The following is an 18,706-nucleotide window of genomic DNA, read 5'->3' on the forward strand; positions in this document are numbered from 1 at the left end:
CCCAGATTGTGGAAACACTTGAATTTGAACAGCGAACACCGCCCTGGTCATTGCCACCCTGATTTTTTTCTAGTCCGGCCAATCGGTGGAATCGAACATCGGAACTGGCCTGATCATTAAAGCTCACGAGGCCCTTCACTCAGCCGGTTTATTGCATTCAGGGTACATTTCAGAATATTTATTTAAGAATCCGACTTGTATTCGGTTGCTATCAATTTTTGCAATGTGATGCGGACACATCAGGCGCCGGGAATGACTAAGATAACAAACAAATGAAATGGGGTTGGACTTAAAGATTGAAGTCTGGAAGGCGGTTTTTAAGTGACGTTTTGAGCTATAAAATATCGCTTTTGGTGAACAAACCAGACGTAACAGTCAAGATTTAGTTTAGCAGACCACAAGGCGCACGCAGCTCGTAAAGTAAGTAATGTGTTAGTTTGAAGAAGAAGAGTAGGGCGACTCATTTGCGCGCGTTTGCAGGGTTCCAGGTTTTACTTGTGGGTCAAAGATAACGCGATCTATCGGAAAAGTTGGTAGCCAAAAAAATCGACACATCGGACAACCTAAAACAGAAAGACCTAACACGTTGGAAACCTCGGCACATCGGAAAGCTTGACGCATTGGAAATCCTGACAATTCAGGAAAATCAACACTTTGGAAAGTTAAGTACATGGGAAAAGTTAGCAAACATCAAAATATTTGACGTCTGTTACCCCAAGGATAGCCAATGCTGCAATGCAAGTCTCCTTCAGGCAGATTTTCATGTCTTCAGGCTCCCAAGACAAAACTTGGTCCATGGAGAGAGGGGGGAAGTCATTATCTACAATACAATTTGAAACAAGTGGGTGCAGGCTGAAGTTATTGTTCTGTCCTTCCAATTCACATTATTTTTGTCACCTCATTGACAACAGGTGGAACTATCAATGCATGGAACCTTTTGGACCTTTACGGTGTAAGTACCAACTACGACATGGTTGAACAGGAGGCATTGGCAATTAAGTATGACCATGTTTCTTCTCCTAAATAAGAGGTAAGGGAAATGATCAAAAACATGACACCCTGGGCTCAACAAAAGGGAGCTAAAACAAACATGCACTTAATGAAAAATGTGTGTGTGAATGTTGATGTCTAACATGTATGCAATAAATATCCAATACAAACTCGTCTTGGATCTCATTAATGAGCATGACGTGCAAAACATATTGGTGATCAAGCCTTCAAAATTGGAAGAAAGTGTTACAGTGATCTTATTAATTTTCAAAGAAACCAATCAGATTCTTGGCAGCAAGATTGTTGACATTTACATTCTCTTAGTTTAGTCTCTAGTTTTTACTAGGTTTAATAAGGCATAAATCACTGAAAATTATGGACCTGCCTCAATGACCAAGACTAGTCATCAGGGCTGCACCATTAGTCTTGTCATGATACATGTTTGTCTTGCTTTTAGCTTGCTTGAAGCTCAAGAAAACGCAATTTTCAAGGTATGCCTGGCAGCCCTGATATCTTGACTAACAAATCGGACGAAAGTTTCTACAGACAGCCTCAATGTACTTGCGGCTGAATTGGCTTTTTGTCATGACTAGTCTCGGTCGAGGTACGTCCATAATATTCAGTGGTCTATGAATAAGGCTAATGAAATCATCGATCGTGGGCTGCATTCCTAAATGTCAATTCATGATGAAGAAAAGCCCGTTTTCTGACAAAATGAAAAGAAAAAGTGCTTTTTTTTTCATGAGTCCATTCTAAAAGGCTCATGTCCGGCCTCCAAAATCGAGTTTAAGATTTGAATCCAGACCTGCCTCAGCACCATAGAAAACAATAACTAGAATGCTTAAGCTCAATAGGATCTGTGCCGCATGAACATGTTTTCAGGTCAGCTGACGCTGGTGGAAAAGGAACAAAGATATTTCGTGAAATCTCGCTTCAGGCAAGTTGATTATGCTCATGAAAAGTTTGTTATTCCTCTTTAATCTTGATTTCTTTTGAATCTTACAAATATACAGGTAGATAGAGCGGTAGAATAATAAAAGCATGCTTTTTGGGGCATAATACACATAACATGTCAAAAAAAGATTCAGACATTTGTAGAGCAAATCACGTACTCTATTGATTGCCCTTGTTTAGCAAGGCATGTAAAGGTGTAACAAAATGTATCCAAAATTGCAACGCAATGATGAGGCATTAGGAAGTTTGTGTCAATCTCCCAACAATGTGCTTGAATGTGGGCAACATGATTGCACCTTTATGTAGTTTAGGTCATTCCGACACCTCTGGAGATCGGTCTCATCCCAGGCTTGTTCCTTGCCTTTCAGTTAAGTGTTTCCACCACATGGATGAAAACTTTAACTTTAGCCCCATTTCAATCCCTTCAAAATTTCGTTCTTAAAAATGTGTTTGAACCACTTACTCAAACCCGTTTTATGAAGCGTGCTAGACGAAAGTAATTGCTTGACAATGAATTGTATTAGTGGTTTCTGCTCTGAATTTAGACAAGACGTCAATGATTCAAATTTGTACCATAGTTGTCCTAAGTAGCTTGACTGCAAGCCCACCAGCGACAGCTGAGACGAAAACATCTGTATATGAAGTTATCTATGCTCAGCACAAATTCCCTACAGCTGATACTCCAATCAGCTCAAACAGCCTTTCCAAGTCTGATTTTGATACTTAAGTTGCGTGATTATCAATTTTCCAAAACAATGAGTTTACTTGGGCCCCAGATCTACACCAAACGCATTTACATAATATTCTCTGATTCTACGTGTCATATACGGCTTTAGTTACACATCAGGCACCCTTTAACGTACTTTTAATGTTCCAACTGCCAGTTGTTGAGCCACTTTCTATATTTCTATTTAAAATGTCTTGTTTGAATCTGGTGTTGATGTGATTGCAGATAAGGATGCCTGAAGAGTAACTTAAGCCCCTTAAAACTAACTCTTAAAGTACAAAAAATTACAAAAAATGTGTTTGGTTTGGATCTGGGATCCATGTAGACTCAATGTTTTGGAACAAAATTGAAGATTTCAAATTAACTGCAATGGTGCTCTGACCTCACTGTTGCACTTTTTTAATACAGGGCACTAGGATTTAGTGCAAAGAGAGTGAAACTATGTAAGACCAGTATTTAAATGACATAGGTCAAGCTGGAATTTCTCTGAAATGTTTGTAAAATGTGACAAGCACCACCCTCTATCTTTACTCACTTCACAAACTTAGAATAGTGTTATAGCTTATAAAAAAAATGTCAACCATTGCTACATTGACAAACATATCTAAAGACCTTTATCTTAGGAACCAGGTGAACAAAACCCTTTTCATAAGTCCACAGGGCTTAATTGTATGGCTTTTGTGTTTGCACACATGTATGAAACTGAACATGCCCTCTTCAGCATCAAACAAAACAACTGTCCATAATCATGGAATAAGCCATTGACCCCTCGATTCCTTTTAGCTTGTGGCTGGTTTGGCTGGGTCTTGTTATATTGAAAGTAACAAAAGTGGGGCTTCTATTTTTGTAATCACGCAACTAAAGTACCAAAATCGGATTCGGAAAGTCCGTTTGAGATATTCAACATCAACATGAACGTGAACCAGAACAAAGCGATCATTCTTCTTCACTCTTTCAGATCTGTTGGATCTAACGATTTCTTCGGCTTATCTCACGTCCCATTATTCGATCATGGCTCAAACGACATAATCCACCTTGGGTACCGGAGGCTAATCCTCATAACGGATCAACCATCCATGGCCTCATGCTGCCCTCGCGCTCCATGATTGAATCATCCATCTAATTCCAGTGCGCGCCATGAGCGGAGTTTGGGGCCGTGGCCGTGGCCGAGGCCAGCCGGCAAATCGGACCTCATCCTCTCAATCCTTCCCAGCCTTAGGCTCCGACATCCTGGAGACGAAACCTGGACCGTCCATTCGGCCTAAATCCACGGCCAATGCTTGGGAAAAAGGGGCGCCCTTGATTGTAGAGCGAATGAAGAAGAAGGTTGCCCCGCCCACTCAAATAACCTCTCCAGGCCTAAATGAGGCGTGAGTTTAACCTGATTTCAATGACCATTCGATGATTGGATGATTATTTGGGATCTGGTTTCATTTGAAGGTCGAGGGAGGTGCCGACCACGGTTACGGAAGCGGAACCGCTCAAGCCACAGGAACCGAGACCACCTTTGACGGAGGTGGAGCAGCAGATACTAAGGGATAAACGGCGGCTAAAGCGAGAAAATAAGAAGATCCAGAAGCGTCTGGACAAGGAGAATGCCCAACGGATGAAGTTGTATCTGCCCCAGTCGTCAAAAATCTCCATTGTTTCTCCCCAAACCCCCAAGTCCAAGCCTAACGTCACGCTTTCCCAGCCCATTCTAAAGTCATCGGACTCGCGAATCCGCTTTCAACACGATGAGTTTCCGACAATTGGTACGATGTGGCAATTGCCGCCGTTTTGTAGTAATTCACTCGGACCGCACCAACGTTTTAATTTCCGAATTTATGAAACTTATGATCGCTAACGGCTATTGCACACAGACTGACGAGCTTAGAATTTTGGACGTCTTCTTTATCTCTGTGCGTAAAACTTTGGTCTGACGGCCTTTCTGTTAGTGCTTGGGTGACCCTCCCATGCTTGCAAGCGTTATTTTTCTTAATATTTGTAACGGCATCTTAAAAAGCGGCAAAATCACTCGGCATGTACTAGCGTTTAATATTTTGAAAATGTCTTTGTTAGGTGACCCAGAAACAGTGATTTCAAAGGTCGCCCATGACACCAACACCGGAGCAATTCTCACTGATGCCGAAAGTGGATCAGAGTGGGAAACGGAAATCGAAGACGTGATTGAGGCTGAAGGGGCTGATCCTATCGGTTTAGATGAAATGAGCGCGGAAAAGATCGAAATTATATCCGCTCCAGTGAGTTACAGTTCCATTCTGAAGAAAACTCGTTCCGAACCTGGTGTTAGCCAAGAACCGCATAAAATGAAAGTGAAGCCGAATCCTCCCACTGTAACAAGCATCGTTGCTAAAAAAGTCAAACGAAAGGACCCCATCACGTTTGATTTGTCGCAGGCATTATCAGTAAGTAGACCTTTTATCCACCGACCAAATACATGTAAAAGGTAAATGTCAAAGTCATTTTTTTTGACCAGGTCAAAAAACCTCAGCCAAAGAAAGTTTTCGCTAGGGTTGTGGCGAAACCAACTTTTAAACCCCGAAACCCCCTGGATTCGACTGCTCCCACACAAAACCGAGGAAAGCAAAGAGAGAAACCCAAGAAGAAACGAATGACCAAGATGAGGCAAATCATTCTTGAAGAGCGGGCTCGGAGACGTTTAGATCGATTGACAACCACGGGTTCTCGTATACCATCCATCATACAACAACCCATTGATTTGGTGCCTAAGGTCATGGCAAATGAGTTAAAGGATATTGACTCAGCTGAAGATAGGGGTGTAGCGGAAGGTATTCTAGTCGCAAGTGGAAAGGCACAGGCATTGATAGAACCTGCATCGTCGGATAATGCCCCAAACACAAACGTTGCTGCTCAGTTTGAGCGCTTCGCCGAAAAGCAACGAAGCAAACTACATAGTAGAAAATTCCGGGAGTGAGTAGTTAATGACGAATTGATTTTTGAAACTAATTTCACCACTTTATACGATCCGTCTGTTGGTTCTAGGTATTGCAATCACACACTAAATTCGGAGATCGATGCCCAAGTTCGGGCCTTGCTGAAAGACCTGGTTCGCTTTCAAGATCGGCAGTTCTTTAAGGATCCAAACAATGCTAAAACTAAGCGCCGCTATGTTGTCGGACTTCGCGAGGTTCGAAAATTCTTGCAAGTGAAGAAGATTGTTTTGCTGTTGATCGCTCCAGACGTAGAACCGGTCAAGAACGAGGGTGGTCTTAACGACATGATATCCAATTTGATGGAACTAGCCGAGGCCAGCCATATTCCGGTGGTTTTCACTTTGAATCGTTGGAAATTGGGCAAGGCATGCGCTCGAAAAGTGGCAGTTAGTGCCATTGGCATCATCAGCTACGAAGGATGCAATGTGAGCGAGCCATCTAAGTTACGATCTCCAAGTTGGATCTTGGACTGATTTTGTCGTTCATGGACGGTTTCAATTTCGTTTTAGGAAGTTGCCAAATCAATCATCCAGCTGGTGGGTGAGCAGAAAAAGGAATATGACCAAATGCTCGAAAATGCACTCCGAGTTTGTGATACAGTGCCGGAATCCGCAGCTCCAATTGAACCAATGGTCTTAAATGAGGAAGAGAGAATTCGTCAAGAATTCATGACCAAAATTCGAGAACTTGCACTAGGGTAAAAATGAAGCACAAGAGGGAGAGTTATGGTTTTAAATATATATTTTCCACCAAGGTCAAATACACAAATGTAGTTAATTACAAAAAGAAACCTTTATCACACAGCCAAGGGCAAACAAAACAAAACACGGCAAAGACGAGCGCTTCAAGCGGAATGCGAAATGACCATCCAGCTAATGACAAAGTAGAACAAGAACATTGGATAAGCGGCCAATGCCTTTCGCTTAGCGGGTTGACAATCGCCCAAAAATTGCATGGACGCGTAGGTGGCCCAACCAAATCCAGTCAAAACTGCGCAGAGGCGAAGGACGAAAAGCAATGTGGTTTGCGAGGCAAGCAGAATGATACGACAAATGAGCAAGGACACGCTTAAAGGCAGGAGGCAATATCCGAGCACGCAGACGGATTGAAAAAACGAGATCGTGCCTCCCAACAGTTTGGTATTGAGGGTCACGATGAGGGCTCCCACCCAAACGATGACAAACACCTCTGCAAATTCTGGTCCACCATCATGATGATCATATTTATCCGTACTGGTCTCATGCCCCTGGAGCACGGTAGCCATAAACGTGCATAAAATCAAGGGACCCCACAAGTCCCATTCCTGAAAGGCGATTAAGTTAGATATTGGAGCAATCGTTTGAAGCGTTGAGAAAGTCTGACATCAGCACCATAGAAATTGAACATTATTTTGAAAGTTCTAGCCATTCAATGCATCCTCGTGTCCCCAAAATAGACAATATATTGCTTTCAAAAACCTCTGAAGAAAAGTGACCAGGGGCGAATTAGAATCCCTCGATTCCACTCTGAAGGCATGATGCATCATAATCATCTTGATCATAGAGATGAAACGATTCATACCCAATATCCAAAGATACTTGCCCATCAATCCCATCTCACCTTGAGCAAACTCGTCTTCTCCACCGGATACAGAACGTGGAAGAACTTCTGGCCCACAGCCCGCACATCCCGCATGATCGTCTCTCGGATCGGTTCATCCAACGTATTGAATCCCCCAGGTGGCACAAAACTGGACGAACCTCCACCAGACCCGCCACTGCCGGATGGACCGCTTCCGGGGATGCCGCTGGACATCTGACCCTCCAAGACTACGTCATCCTGGTCCAAGGATTGTCCGCCCATGCTGTTGGGCTGGAAAATATCCAAAGTGGCCGAGGGTCCAGAACCCGAGGCGGTGGAGGACATGGCGATGGGTGTGGTGGGAGGAAAAGAAGGAAGGCGAGAACGAGGAATCAACCCAACTTTTTTTCTAGATTTGGGACGAGCAATCTAATAATTTCAGGTGCATTTATGTCAACAAAGCTATTTCAGCGTGACGGTATTAAGATGAAAGGAAAGGAAGAAAAAAGGGCATACACGAGTATGAGCTTCAGATATTTGTGGGAAAAAATGTTGAAGCCGTGTCAGATTAGTTTTCACGGCCCAAAATGCTATACTTTTGTGAACTGCTCATTTTCATGTTGGTGTTTAGCTATGCTAGAGATGATATCTTGACGATTCTCATTCATATATGAAGAAGAGTGCTTTGACGGTAACTGAAAGAAGATTGAGGCTTTCATTCATTTGAAGATGCATGCCTTTTTTGAGTTTTGTGGAGAATGAAATGAAACTTTTAAAAGTTGACCTGAATAGGTACACGCAGTGATGTATGAAAAAACAAAGTCGTCACTTTGAGGCTTTTCCGAATCAAAATACGTGGAACAGGGCTGTGGAACAGGGCTGGAGTGACTTGTCTCATTCAAATTCCAGGGACAAAAAGAAAGTCGAAAAAATCGACAAAATGTATCTTTATATGGATAGTTAGAAAAATTCCCATATTATTATCATTGAAGTCATAACATTACACGTAAGGCGAACTTTTACATCATACGTTGGATTTGTTGTGCCCTGTCACTGACTTGTGATGGGCGTTTCAAGCCATTTCAGCCTCGCTTTGATTCCTTGCTCAAGGGTCGTGCCGGTCGTGCCTGTCACGGATCACACCGATTGCACTAGGGCTGCCAAGATTAGATGTATTCCGTAACATTTTTTGCTGCCTTTTCTGTTCTCTATGTGTTACTGTTGAAGCATCCAATCAACAAAGATCATCATTGTTCAAGTAAATGAGCAAATGAAATAGGTTGTCGAACTTTCTTCTTGTTTGTAAAAGGAAAAGAAAGGGTTCTTGGAGGTACATGAGAGAATAGACACAAAGCTAGTGTCTTAATGGCAGTACTGTTTTATTGGAGGAATCCGGCGATTTACAAGACTTGAATAATAGCAGCCGGCAGATCTTCTATATCAGGAGGGCGAAAATGTCAGAAGAAAAAACATTTACGTAGTGGGTTATTGTCTATGTTAGCAATCAATAGGGAATGGCTTTGAAGACTTAAGTGATTCCATTAATTAATTACGGCCAGCGGCAAAAATTTCAAAATGGGATGAACAAGGCAGAATTTTTCTTGACAATTTTACTTAAAATTGAACCATAGGGTTTATATGAAACTCTTATGTGGTTGAAACGCCGAATGTACGAACCATGAAAAAGACATGAAAATAGAGGTATCGTGAGGTGTTAATCAACAGACTACGAAATTCTTGAGCAATCCGAAGTATGACAAGTCAATACAGCCGGGTAAAGTACCGGATCAGATTTCAGCTGTGTGAGCTAGCCAGGCTGAGCCACAATCGTGGCAAGAACTACCATGATTTTAGCACATCCAGTACTTGCAAATGTTCCTTGACAAAGTTGCTAGCCATCTTAGGACTACGTTTGAACACTCATTTTAAACCATTAAAGTCCATGATTCATTTGCTAAAGATGATATTAGATTGCAAGTGAAAAAGATATGCAAAAAATACGAAGAAAATATGTGGTGCCAACATTTTTTGTCATCAGTAAGAAGTGTGGTGACTCTTATTTCATCATGGTAGTATCAGAGGGCGCCCTACTCTGAATTTCCAAAGCATTTCACTTCTCTATAGCTCTATGCCAGATGAGTAAGCTCTTTTTGATTGAAGTCATCAATAATTCGAAAGAGCATTACTTCAGTTTTTTTAGTTCCTGAACGAATGTAATTTACAATCAATCCACTAAAGCCCTGCCCATTTGGACAGTTCAATTTCCTCTGCGTCCCTCTTCCCTTTCTCACTTTTGTGCCGCTACTGATCTCAACTTTCGACCCCCTGTTGGCCCGAAGTTGTCGAAGGCCATCTGGGTCGGACCGCGCCATCAAAATGGTTCATCCCACCCACCGGCCTCGACCAGCCTTAGCTGGACGTACGTGACTCAGTCAGCTTGAATTCATGCCCGTCCTGTCAAGCCACTTGAGCATTGGGGCCTGCCTCTGAGAGCCTGGGCAGTTTCCCTCCGCCCCTCCTGTCCCCTGTCTCCTCGCAGGCCATTGAGCACGACTTCCTACGAGTGCGGGCAGGTTCAAGCCAAGAGCCTGCCAGCTGCCTATATGTCGTAGAAGAACAAGAAGCCAGAGTGATAGCGAGTAGACTAGTAGTGGAAGTAGGAGTAGTAGGAGTACTGACGACTAGTGTGCTACTACTAGCGACGGGTGAGACGAAGCAGCAGTCCGCGAATTCAGTGAAGTGACTGGCGTTGAGTGAGTGAGTGAATCAATCGGGGTGCGAAAATCCTAGCCAATCCCTACCCAATCCCGCCCATCACCCCATTGTTGTGCGCGAGACCCGCCCTAATCCCGACGACCTGTGATTGCCCGCCGACATCATGGCCACGAGAGACGACGAGTACGACTACTTGTTCAAAGGTAGGTAGGCACGACCGACACGGAATCCAGGGTCATTCAGGTTCCCTCTCCGTCTCCCTCTCCGTGGGTCCGCCACCTCTCAACCCTCCTATGGACCCTGTTGTGGTTGGCATCAAGGGCCAGGGTCTGGATCGATATCCGAGGGTGACAGGACGTAAACTAGTCCTTGACCCGAATTGACCTTGACTTGATGGCCTGGAATTTGGGGCTGGGGGTGGGCGGATTGAGCTATTCCTCATGAAGACATCATGACGGCTCATGGTCATGACTCATGACCAAGACCCCTGAACCCGGGTTGACCTCAGTTTTAATTTTTCATTTATATGTGTATGTGATGACTTTCAGTGGTGTTGATTGGAGACTCGGGTGTGGGAAAGAGTAACCTTTTGTCGCGATTCACACGCAATGAGTTCAATCTGGAGTCCAAGTCCACCATTGGGGTCGAATTCGCTACCAGAAGTATCCAGGTGAGCCTGATTTAAATTTCAAGTCTCCATCCAACGGAATCAAAGTCCACGTGACTGGCCGTGTTGGACGTGGATTGGATTGGATCTTGACTCTCTTTGTTTCATAGGTGGATGGCAAAACGATAAAGGCTCAGATATGGGATACGGCCGGCCAAGAACGCTATCGAGCCATCACTTCAGCGTGAGTGTCGTTCGTTTGCTTCCTTCTCTTTCCCTGTGAAAATTACTTGCTCGAATTTGACACCTTCAGATTAAGAATTTTACAACTCGAGCAGCTTTGGGGCAAGTTTGCATTAAAGCCTGCGCTTGAAGGTCTTGAGCCACGTTTTCAAAGCGAGTCATGCTTGCATGCATCGCTCATAATTATCGAAAAAGATAGCTTGAAGCCTATGAATTATACCGATCGTGTCTCAAGGCCAGCATTTTTAATGACTTAGTTAATTTTGACAGTTCTAAGGCATTAGACCCACTTTCGTGCCTCCGGCCTCTCCAATGTGATCATGGAGACATTCCTAGCCGCTATATATACATAATCTATGTCTAGGTCAAGAATATTGACCAAGTAAACGTTGTCGTATCGAAGTCCGAGCTTTTATGTGGCATACATGTATTTGTACTTTCTTCATCCCGTGCAGATATTATCGAGGTGCTGTGGGAGCTCTCCTGGTGTACGACATTGCCAAACATCTGACCTACGAGAATGTGGAGCGATGGTTGCGAGAGCTCCGAGATCATGCTGACGCCAATATTGTGATCATGTTGGTGGGGAACAAGTCGGATTTGCGTCATTTGCGAGCTGTGCCCACGGACGAGGCCAAGGCTTTCGCAGAACAGAACAACCTGTCCTTCATCGAGACCTCAGCCCTCGACTCCACCAATGTTGAGACTGCCTTCCATAACATTCTCACAGGTAAGATGTCATTTTTCGAACTACAAGAGAATGTCCTCCCTCCTTGTTTGATCTTTCCATTGTTTGCCTTTGGGTGTTGGAAGAGCCCTTGTAGAAAAGAGCCAAAGTCCTGGCCGTTCATGGCTACTTTTTGTACACTTAATGTGTCATAATTGAAGTCGTTCATTAACATAAGCTCATTTGGTGGCGTTATTTATCCCTTCCCAAATTAAACTTAATTCTTGTGTTGTGTCCTTGTACCTCTTTCTTATCTATCTTTACTAACACTCGCCGTTGTCGTCATGCAGAAATCTACCGCATTGTGAGTCAAAGGCAACTCCGGGATCCCAAAGACGAGGATCAGTGCATTCGACCCACCGAAACCATCACGGTGAAACCCACAGTTAACACAGAGGGTGTGCGGAAACAATGTTGTAATTCCTAATAATAATCAGCCACAACATTTGCAACTTCATCGACATCGAGAGGAGCATCGTCCCCCCCAGTCACTAGTTCATCATGCTCTCACATTAATTCTGCGTTTGACAACAACCCATTCCTGTTCTTCTTCTACTACTTCTTCTTCTTCTTCTTCTTCTTCTTCTCCTAACAATCATCGTCTTGCAAACTGTGCCACGCACCAGATTGATGATCGTCAGCATCCTTCATCTCGGCTAAGATGAGGTTCCGACACCGCAACACCCACAGAGTCTGGTCTAATACTAGGTTTTCACAAGGTATTGTTCTAGTAGATTGCATCGGTGGGATTAACCTTTTCTATGGTATCTTGGGTTTGTTCAAGCGAATTTTTTCGTAGTGTTTTTACAAATTCGTTTTTTTTCCTTTCCTATCCCATCCTGATCTATTGTTCTTCTTGGCGTGCAAGTTCATCTACACATAGATATTACTGCTTGCATCACTGGGGTTTTTTTCCTCGCTCTTTCATAACCTCTTGTCACCTGGTGTCATCACGTGTTATCTCCTTCCTTGCAGAAATTTATCGAATCGTTTCCCAAAAAGTGTTGCCCGAAGGAGGAAGTGGTGGTGATAAGCCTGGTCCCAATGGCCAACCCATTGATCTTAAGAGCACTGTGCCAGATCATCCGGGAGGTAAACAATGTTGCAAATGAAACTGGAATCAGCACATCTTTTCACCTACTCCCAACACACATGATTAATATACTCCCTTGAGGATAAATTGAAAACGTTTGGCTCGCTTTCGTATTTGCTATTGTGTGAATGAAAACTCCCAACACAACCAGAAGCTTTCCAGGTTTGAAAGCCAAACTGATTCTGTAAGCCCATGTTCATCTCGTCTTCGGAGCCATCATAATTCATGCCAGTTACTTTTAACTTTCTTATTTGACGCCGTCTTTCTCCGTGCGTTGTATCTAACTTCTATCTACCATGTAGCTCTGAACTCATGATTGACCTTCGCCTCCCCCAAACCATCATCCGTTGACCGCTAATTCAAAAGCCCACTTTTCAATTTGGTTCTGTATTTTACCTTTCGGTCATGTTTGTGCATCCATCTTTGATTTTTTTTTTCCTATCACGCCCGAGCTCCTTTGGCAAGCCTTTTGGCAAGAGCACAGCTGATTGTTCTGTTGTTGATGAGTCGTCAGATTTTACATGCAAATAAATAGAATATTTTCATAAATGATCAAGCGCGTCTCGGTTGCTCTGTTGCCTTCGAACAGCCCCCCCAAAATCTTCGTCTTCATTTTCCTCTTCAGTTGGTGTACTACTCAAATGCAAAAGCAATACTTTCAAAGCCATTCGCAAGGTCTCTAGGGAGGATTTCAATATTTATATGAGTGTGACACCCCTCTTCCCTCCCACCTCAAGGCACATCTGTTCGTTGCAAACAATACTTTCGGCCCTCTAGAAATAAATGAATTGAACTCTTCTTATGATGGCGATATTGGCTCCTTTCTGGTTATGAACATGATTTTGTGATATTTTATGCCGAATTTGACAAGAATAATCGCTGCAAGTTGAGAAATAAACTTTAAATCATCTACGTAAACACAAAGGTTTCGATATGCAGGAATACACTACAAATTTCGACCACAACGATCGATTTCCTGGACAATATGTTCCATGTCCTCCTTAGTTGGAGGTGGAACGCAGTGGAGAACCATGCGAAAGAAGTTCTTCTTATTCTTGAACGGTAGCGGTTGATAGCCAATCATTAGCGATCCCTCCTTTATCATGGTCTCTTTGATCTTGGGCGGAATCTTGGACAGCTCATCTTTCCACTCGGAAGTTTCTGCTTGATCCCGGAATCTCAAGGGTAAATACTCGAAGCACACATTGGTGCAATTGAATCCGAAGGTAAACGCTGGTCGGAATCCAGGCGTCGATTCCACTAATTTGTGCAAGTAGGATGCTTGCTCGAAGGTGTTATCAATCAAAGTCTCAAAATAGTTCTCGCCGCGTGCCTTTAGCATGAACCAAAGCTTGAATGCGTCCACCTTTCTTCCGCACTGGACGGATTTGTCTCCGGTGTCGTAGCTAACGTCGTAGAACTTATCTTGTTGAAACAAATAGGTGGCTGCCGCACAATTGGCTTCGTGCAATAAACCGGGATGTCGCACAATAAATGGGGAGCATTGTAGAGGCGCTCCGAGCATCTTATGCGGATTCCAAGCAATGGAATCGGCTTGATCGGATCCTTTGAGCAGATGGCGATGCCTTTTGGATAGAATGGCACTGCCGCCCCAACAGGCGTCGACGTGCAACCAGATTTCGTGCTTTTGACATATAACAGATAATGCTTCAAGATCGTCATACGCCCCCATCACCGTAGAGCCGGCAGTGGCGTTCAAGAAGAAAGGAATTTTACCCTCGCATTTCGACTGCTCAACGGCTCGCTCCAATTCGGCCGGAACAAGCCTCCCCCGATCATCGGTTTTGACTTTGATCACATTGTCCGTGCCCAATCCAAGCCAATTGGCGCCCTTGACCACGGAGTAATGGCTCTCCTCGGAGGTGTACACTACTAGGGGCTTCTCTGATCCAAGAAGGCCTCTCTGTTTGATATCCGGAAACCGCTTATGTCGGGCGAGAACCATTCCGTACATGTTGGAAATACTTCCCCCGGGAGAAAAGATTCCGTCGCCAGTTTTGAATCCGAATTTATTCATGATGTATTGGATGACACTCCTCTCAGTCACGATGAACACCGGAGCAACTTCGAATGTGTGATTATTGGTGTTAAGAGCATCGCTAAGCCAACTTCCAGCCAATCCATAGGTATCTACGGCGTGGTAGAGTTGGTTGTAAAATGTCGGGGCACCCGTTTTGACACTATATTTTACCACTTTTTGACATATGTCCTCCAACTCCAGAGTGGTGGCACTATTTGGTTGGATATCGAGGCCAAGTTTCAGTTCAAGTTGGTCCGGATGAGCAAACTCCACCACTTTTTTACCCTTGTCAAACCTCTCCGACAGCAATTTCTTTTCCGACACCAAATCCTTCACTTTCTGAAGAAAGTTCTCGGGATCACGAGAGCTGTATTCTTGAAAGGCTGACATTGTGGTTAAAGATTGGGTGGAAGGAATTGGGGTCCGTCTTACCAGTAATCTGAATGAGCAAATGGAGTTCATGGTTATTTTCATTCCAGTTTTGCCACGTTCATAGTCTTAGAACATGTTGCTTCGAGTGCCTGCGAGTAAATCCACTTTGTTACGTCACCAAATATTTTGCTTGTTGTTACTGCATGGAACCTCGCGATTCTCCCGCTCATACTCGATGATCTTTGATGCTATGGACAAATAGGACGCCCAATATCAAATCGTATGCTAAATCATTTGAAATGTTCCTTGATATAAGAGTTCCGGTTTCTTTCCATGTTTTAATTGAGGCCAAAAGTTGAGCTCTATAGTCTTGTTTGTGAGGCTGGATTTTTATGATCTTGACGGGTGCTTGCAGAATTCGAAGTGATATGTCACATACTATTCTGATGGGAGTCAACGAAAATCAGTGAGATCGTACTTGATGCATGCATGGTCTCATAATCCAATTTTTGGCGTTGCAGCCTTTTCCAACGTACGGTCTTTTTATGACATATCACGAGAGTACAGCATGTTTTAGAACAGTTTTTGTCTGCATTGGAGAGTACGACTTTCATAAGAAACATATGAAAGTACATACAGTGTATTGGTTCATAATTGTTAGCCCCTTGCGATGTCAATCAAATTGCTGTAGTTAGTAGCTCCATGTAATGTTATTCGAATTTAGCGTATAGTTTAACTTTTTTAGAGTGAGGTTAAATACAAGCTTTCTGTGTATGTTTTCTGACGAAAATGAATTATTTACCCTCATATTTTTTTGTCAGAATTTTTGCGTAAATTTCTTAACATTTATTATACCAATGCCAGTGTTTACCCTTCATTGCAATGCGTTGATGGTCCGGTGGAATTTATGTTACCCTGTCTTGACCAGTATAAAACGCACAAGTGGCGCCGAAGCCTTCAGTTTTTTTAAATCGCCTCAAGGCTTACTACAGCATCAATTCCAGGAACTCCCAACGGAGAGAGTTTCCTTGAAGACGGCAAAAATATAGACTTTTGGTCCATTAGTTGTGGCTCATAGTGAGCGCTGTTTTAGATTTTGTGAAATTCGTTTGTGCAACGTGCTCTAGACATCTTTGAGAAATTGCAATGGGAGCTCTCTTTCACGTGTGCCCCGGATGCGTTGAGAAGTCGGCATCGAAGCCCAGACTCGCCTAAATTGTTGGTGTCCATTTGGACGATCGGTCATTGTTTACAATGCGACCCAGTCCCATGTGTGAAAACTGTAGGGAATCGTTCTTGATTAGCCTCATGTGCGGACGATTTCTATTATGGCCCCATCTATCCCGTACTGTTTCTACATAATATACCATAACGTTCAAGTAACGAGAGGGAGGAGACCTATAAAAATGGAACTGGAGCGAGTCGACTCAACTCATTCATCATGCCGACTTCGGAAACGCAACAACCCCAAAGCGACAGCCTCGACCAAAGCTTCTTGAGCCGTGTCTTGAGGATTGTGGAGGACCAGAACCTGATCGCAGGCGAGTTTCCGACCAATGAAAAAGTGGTCGAATTCCGGCATCCCCGGGAACTCGAGCAGGAATTCGATTTGCAGATCAGTAAGAAGCCCACAAGTTCCGATGAGTTGGAGAAGATCTGCATCAAGGCAGCCAAGTACAGTGTCAAGACTTGTACTCCCAAGTTCTACAATCAGTTGTATCATGGAGTGGACGAATTTGGATTGGCCGGAAGTTGGTTAAGCGACGCCCTCAACACCAACAACTACACTTTTGAAGTGGCGCCCGTCTTTATCTTAGCCGAGAGAGCCATCCTCGAATATATTCGCCGGAAGTTTGGATGGACACAAGGAGACGGTATATTTTGCCCAGGCGGAAGTATCTCAAATATGTACGGAATGATTCTGGCCCGTCACAAGGCTTTTCCCGAGATCAAGACCAAGGGCCTAATTCGTGGCGGACAGTCATTGGTTATATTCACTTCCGATGAAAGCCACTACTCAATTAGTAAAGGAGCCAATTGGCTTGGTATTGGGACGGAGAACGTGATTAAGATCAAGACAGACGAGGCCGGGAAGATGATTCCCGAGTTGCTGGAACAGGCCATTGAGCATGCTCAAGCAGAAGGAAACGTTCCCTTTTTTGTCAATGCCACAGCGGGATCGACCGTAATGGGAGCGTTTGATGATCTAACGAGAATCTCTCAAATCTGCAAGAGGCATGGTCTTTGGATGCACGTGGATGCGTGTTGGGGAGGAGCTGTTGTCCTTTCTTCGATCCATAAGCGATTGATTGAAGGCTGCCAATTTGCTGATTCCATTGCCTGGAATCCCCATAAAATGATCGGTGCTCCCCTGCAGTGTTCGGCTTTCATCGTTCGCCATCCCGGGCTTCTGCATCAAGCCAACTCAGCTTCAGCCACGTACCTCTTTCAGCAAGACAAGTTCTACGACGTGAACTACGACACTGGAGACAAGTCCGTTCAATGTGGGCGGAAGGTGGATGGCTTCAAGCTCTGGCTCATGATGAAAGCCCGTGGAGAGGCCTATTTTGAAGGACTCGTGGATAATGCCTTTGCCCAGGCCAAGTATTTCATGACCCTCGTGGAGAAAACGCCGGGTTTTCGACCCGTCTTTGACTTTGGCTATAGCTGTACCAATGTTTGTTTTGAGTACATTCCGGAGCGATTGAGAGGATGTCCGGAAACTTCGGAATGGAAAGAGGAAGTGGCTCAGATTCCACCCAAATTGAAAGAAGCCCTAATCAAGAAAGGAAGCATGATGATCGGCTATCAGCCGCTCAAACACAAGAATAAGAGTAATTTCTTTCGAATGGTGGTCCACTGTGTTCCACCGCCAACACCACAAGACATGGAGTATGCCATCAAGGAGTTGGATATGTGTGGAAGGTTGTTATAAGAAATATTATGTTGCTTTCCTAGTTGTGAACGCTCGTACATTGTTTACTCTAGTTATTTATTATAAACAATTCTGTTTGTATTGATTACGGAAAATCAAGGCATGTCAATAAAAGGATGGAAACAAAACAATACAGTTTAAAGATACAAAAATAGTTCGTATGACACTAGCGATGTGGGAATTAAGGTCAATGACAAATCAGTTGTCGCTCTTGACCTTTTGACCCCATTCGCTATTGAACATTTCCCAAATGTCTGGAGTCTCCATTCCGAAGTGGAAGGTACTGGGCCCAAAACCGATGGATTTCAACTCTTTCGCATCTTCTCCGTCCGATTCCATGTCTTCTCTATCCGACTCCTTTTCATCTTCTTCTTTGGGCGTGTCTGATCTTCTGCTTGGCCTCAGGGGACGGCGAGGTCTTCTAGAGGGAGTGGCCCTTATTTCTGAAGGCATGAAGTCGTCATCAGAGAAGTTTTCACCCACTCTCGGGTTAGCTTGTTTGTATGTTCGTGTCGGTTCCTCTTCTTTTGGGTTGGATTGATTTTCATCCGTCGGCGATGGATTGAAAGTCGAGTACTGGTCAGGCACGGCCGGATAACTAGGCAAATCTGGGGCTTGAGTAGTCCTTCCACGTGGATAACTGACATCTTGAGATGCTCCCGTGCTCTTTGGGGTTTCTGGGCTAGGTCTGTAGGGTGTTCTTGACGGTTTTGTTTCCTCAGGTTCAGATTTAGACTCTTTGTATAGGGTTTCCTCGTCATTAGGTCCTGTAGGGAAGTCAAATT

General features: G+C 43.9%; 6 protein-coding genes across 7 annotated transcripts in view; 3 read left to right on the forward strand and 3 right to left on the reverse strand.

The window, feature by feature from the left end:
• Positions 1–3,641: 3,641 nt before the first annotated feature.
• On the forward strand, positions 3,642–6,388 carry LOC131880817 (selenocysteine insertion sequence-binding protein 2-like). The gene is made up of 7 exons (XM_059227528.1): positions 3,642–3,710; positions 3,801–4,041; positions 4,112–4,425; positions 4,733–5,079; positions 5,151–5,605; positions 5,678–6,053; positions 6,138–6,388. Exons 2-7 carry the CDS (start codon positions 3,809–3,811, stop codon positions 6,327–6,329), a joined length of 1,917 nt encoding a protein of 638 aa, XP_059083511.1. The 5' UTR covers positions 3,642–3,710; positions 3,801–3,808; the 3' UTR covers positions 6,330–6,388.
• On the reverse strand, positions 6,352–7,655 carry LOC131880827 (protein YIPF6-like). The gene is made up of 2 exons (XM_059227540.1): positions 7,228–7,655; positions 6,352–6,931 (listed from the first exon to the last, which is right to left on the reverse strand). The coding sequence occupies exons 1-2, from the start codon at positions 7,531–7,533 to the stop codon at positions 6,473–6,475; spliced, it is 765 nt and encodes a 254-aa protein (XP_059083523.1). The 5' UTR covers positions 7,534–7,655; the 3' UTR covers positions 6,352–6,472.
• A 2,166-nt stretch (positions 7,656–9,821) lies between these two features.
• LOC131877248 (ras-related protein Rab-11B-like) lies at positions 9,822–13,125 on the forward strand. Of its 2 annotated transcripts, XM_059222882.1 has the most exons (6): positions 9,822–10,106; positions 10,452–10,573; positions 10,681–10,754; positions 11,209–11,483; positions 11,771–12,199; positions 12,456–12,595. In XM_059222882.1, exons 1-5 carry the CDS (start codon positions 10,067–10,069, stop codon positions 11,905–11,907), a joined length of 648 nt encoding a protein of 215 aa, XP_059078865.1. In that variant the 5' UTR covers positions 9,822–10,066; the 3' UTR covers positions 11,908–12,199; positions 12,456–12,595. The 2 variants fall into 2 exon arrangements, with proteins under 2 accessions (XP_059078865.1, XP_059078857.1); XM_059222874.1 differs by lacking the exon at positions 11,771–12,199 and having other exon boundaries at positions 9,839–10,106; positions 12,456–13,125.
• Positions 13,126–13,459: 334 nt separating this feature from the next.
• Positions 13,460–15,209, reverse strand: LOC131877242 (cysteine sulfinic acid decarboxylase-like). The gene has a single exon (XM_059222862.1). The coding sequence runs from the start codon at positions 15,086–15,088 to the stop codon at positions 13,520–13,522; it is 1,569 nt and encodes a 522-aa protein (XP_059078845.1). The 5' UTR covers positions 15,089–15,209; the 3' UTR covers positions 13,460–13,519.
• A 1,156-nt stretch (positions 15,210–16,365) lies between these two features.
• On the forward strand, positions 16,366–17,943 carry LOC131882931 (cysteine sulfinic acid decarboxylase-like). The gene has a single exon (XM_059230225.1). The coding sequence runs from the start codon at positions 16,428–16,430 to the stop codon at positions 17,919–17,921; it is 1,494 nt and encodes a 497-aa protein (XP_059086208.1). The 5' UTR covers positions 16,366–16,427; the 3' UTR covers positions 17,922–17,943.
• Positions 17,944–18,119: 176 nt separating this feature from the next.
• Positions 18,120–18,706, reverse strand: part of LOC131890202 (uncharacterized) — a 5,482-nt gene continuing 4,895 nt past the window's right edge. The window contains exon 4 of the mRNA XM_059239512.1: positions 18,120–18,609. Coding sequence (XP_059095495.1) covers positions 18,120–18,609 — 490 coding nt within the window. The remainder of the gene's footprint in view (positions 18,610–18,706) is intronic.

The sequence above is a fragment of the Tigriopus californicus genome, chromosome 1 (assembly GCF_007210705.1).
Source record: "Tigriopus californicus strain San Diego chromosome 1, Tcal_SD_v2.1, whole genome shotgun sequence".
NCBI classification, from domain to species: Eukaryota; Metazoa; Arthropoda; class Copepoda; order Harpacticoida; family Harpacticidae; genus Tigriopus; species Tigriopus californicus.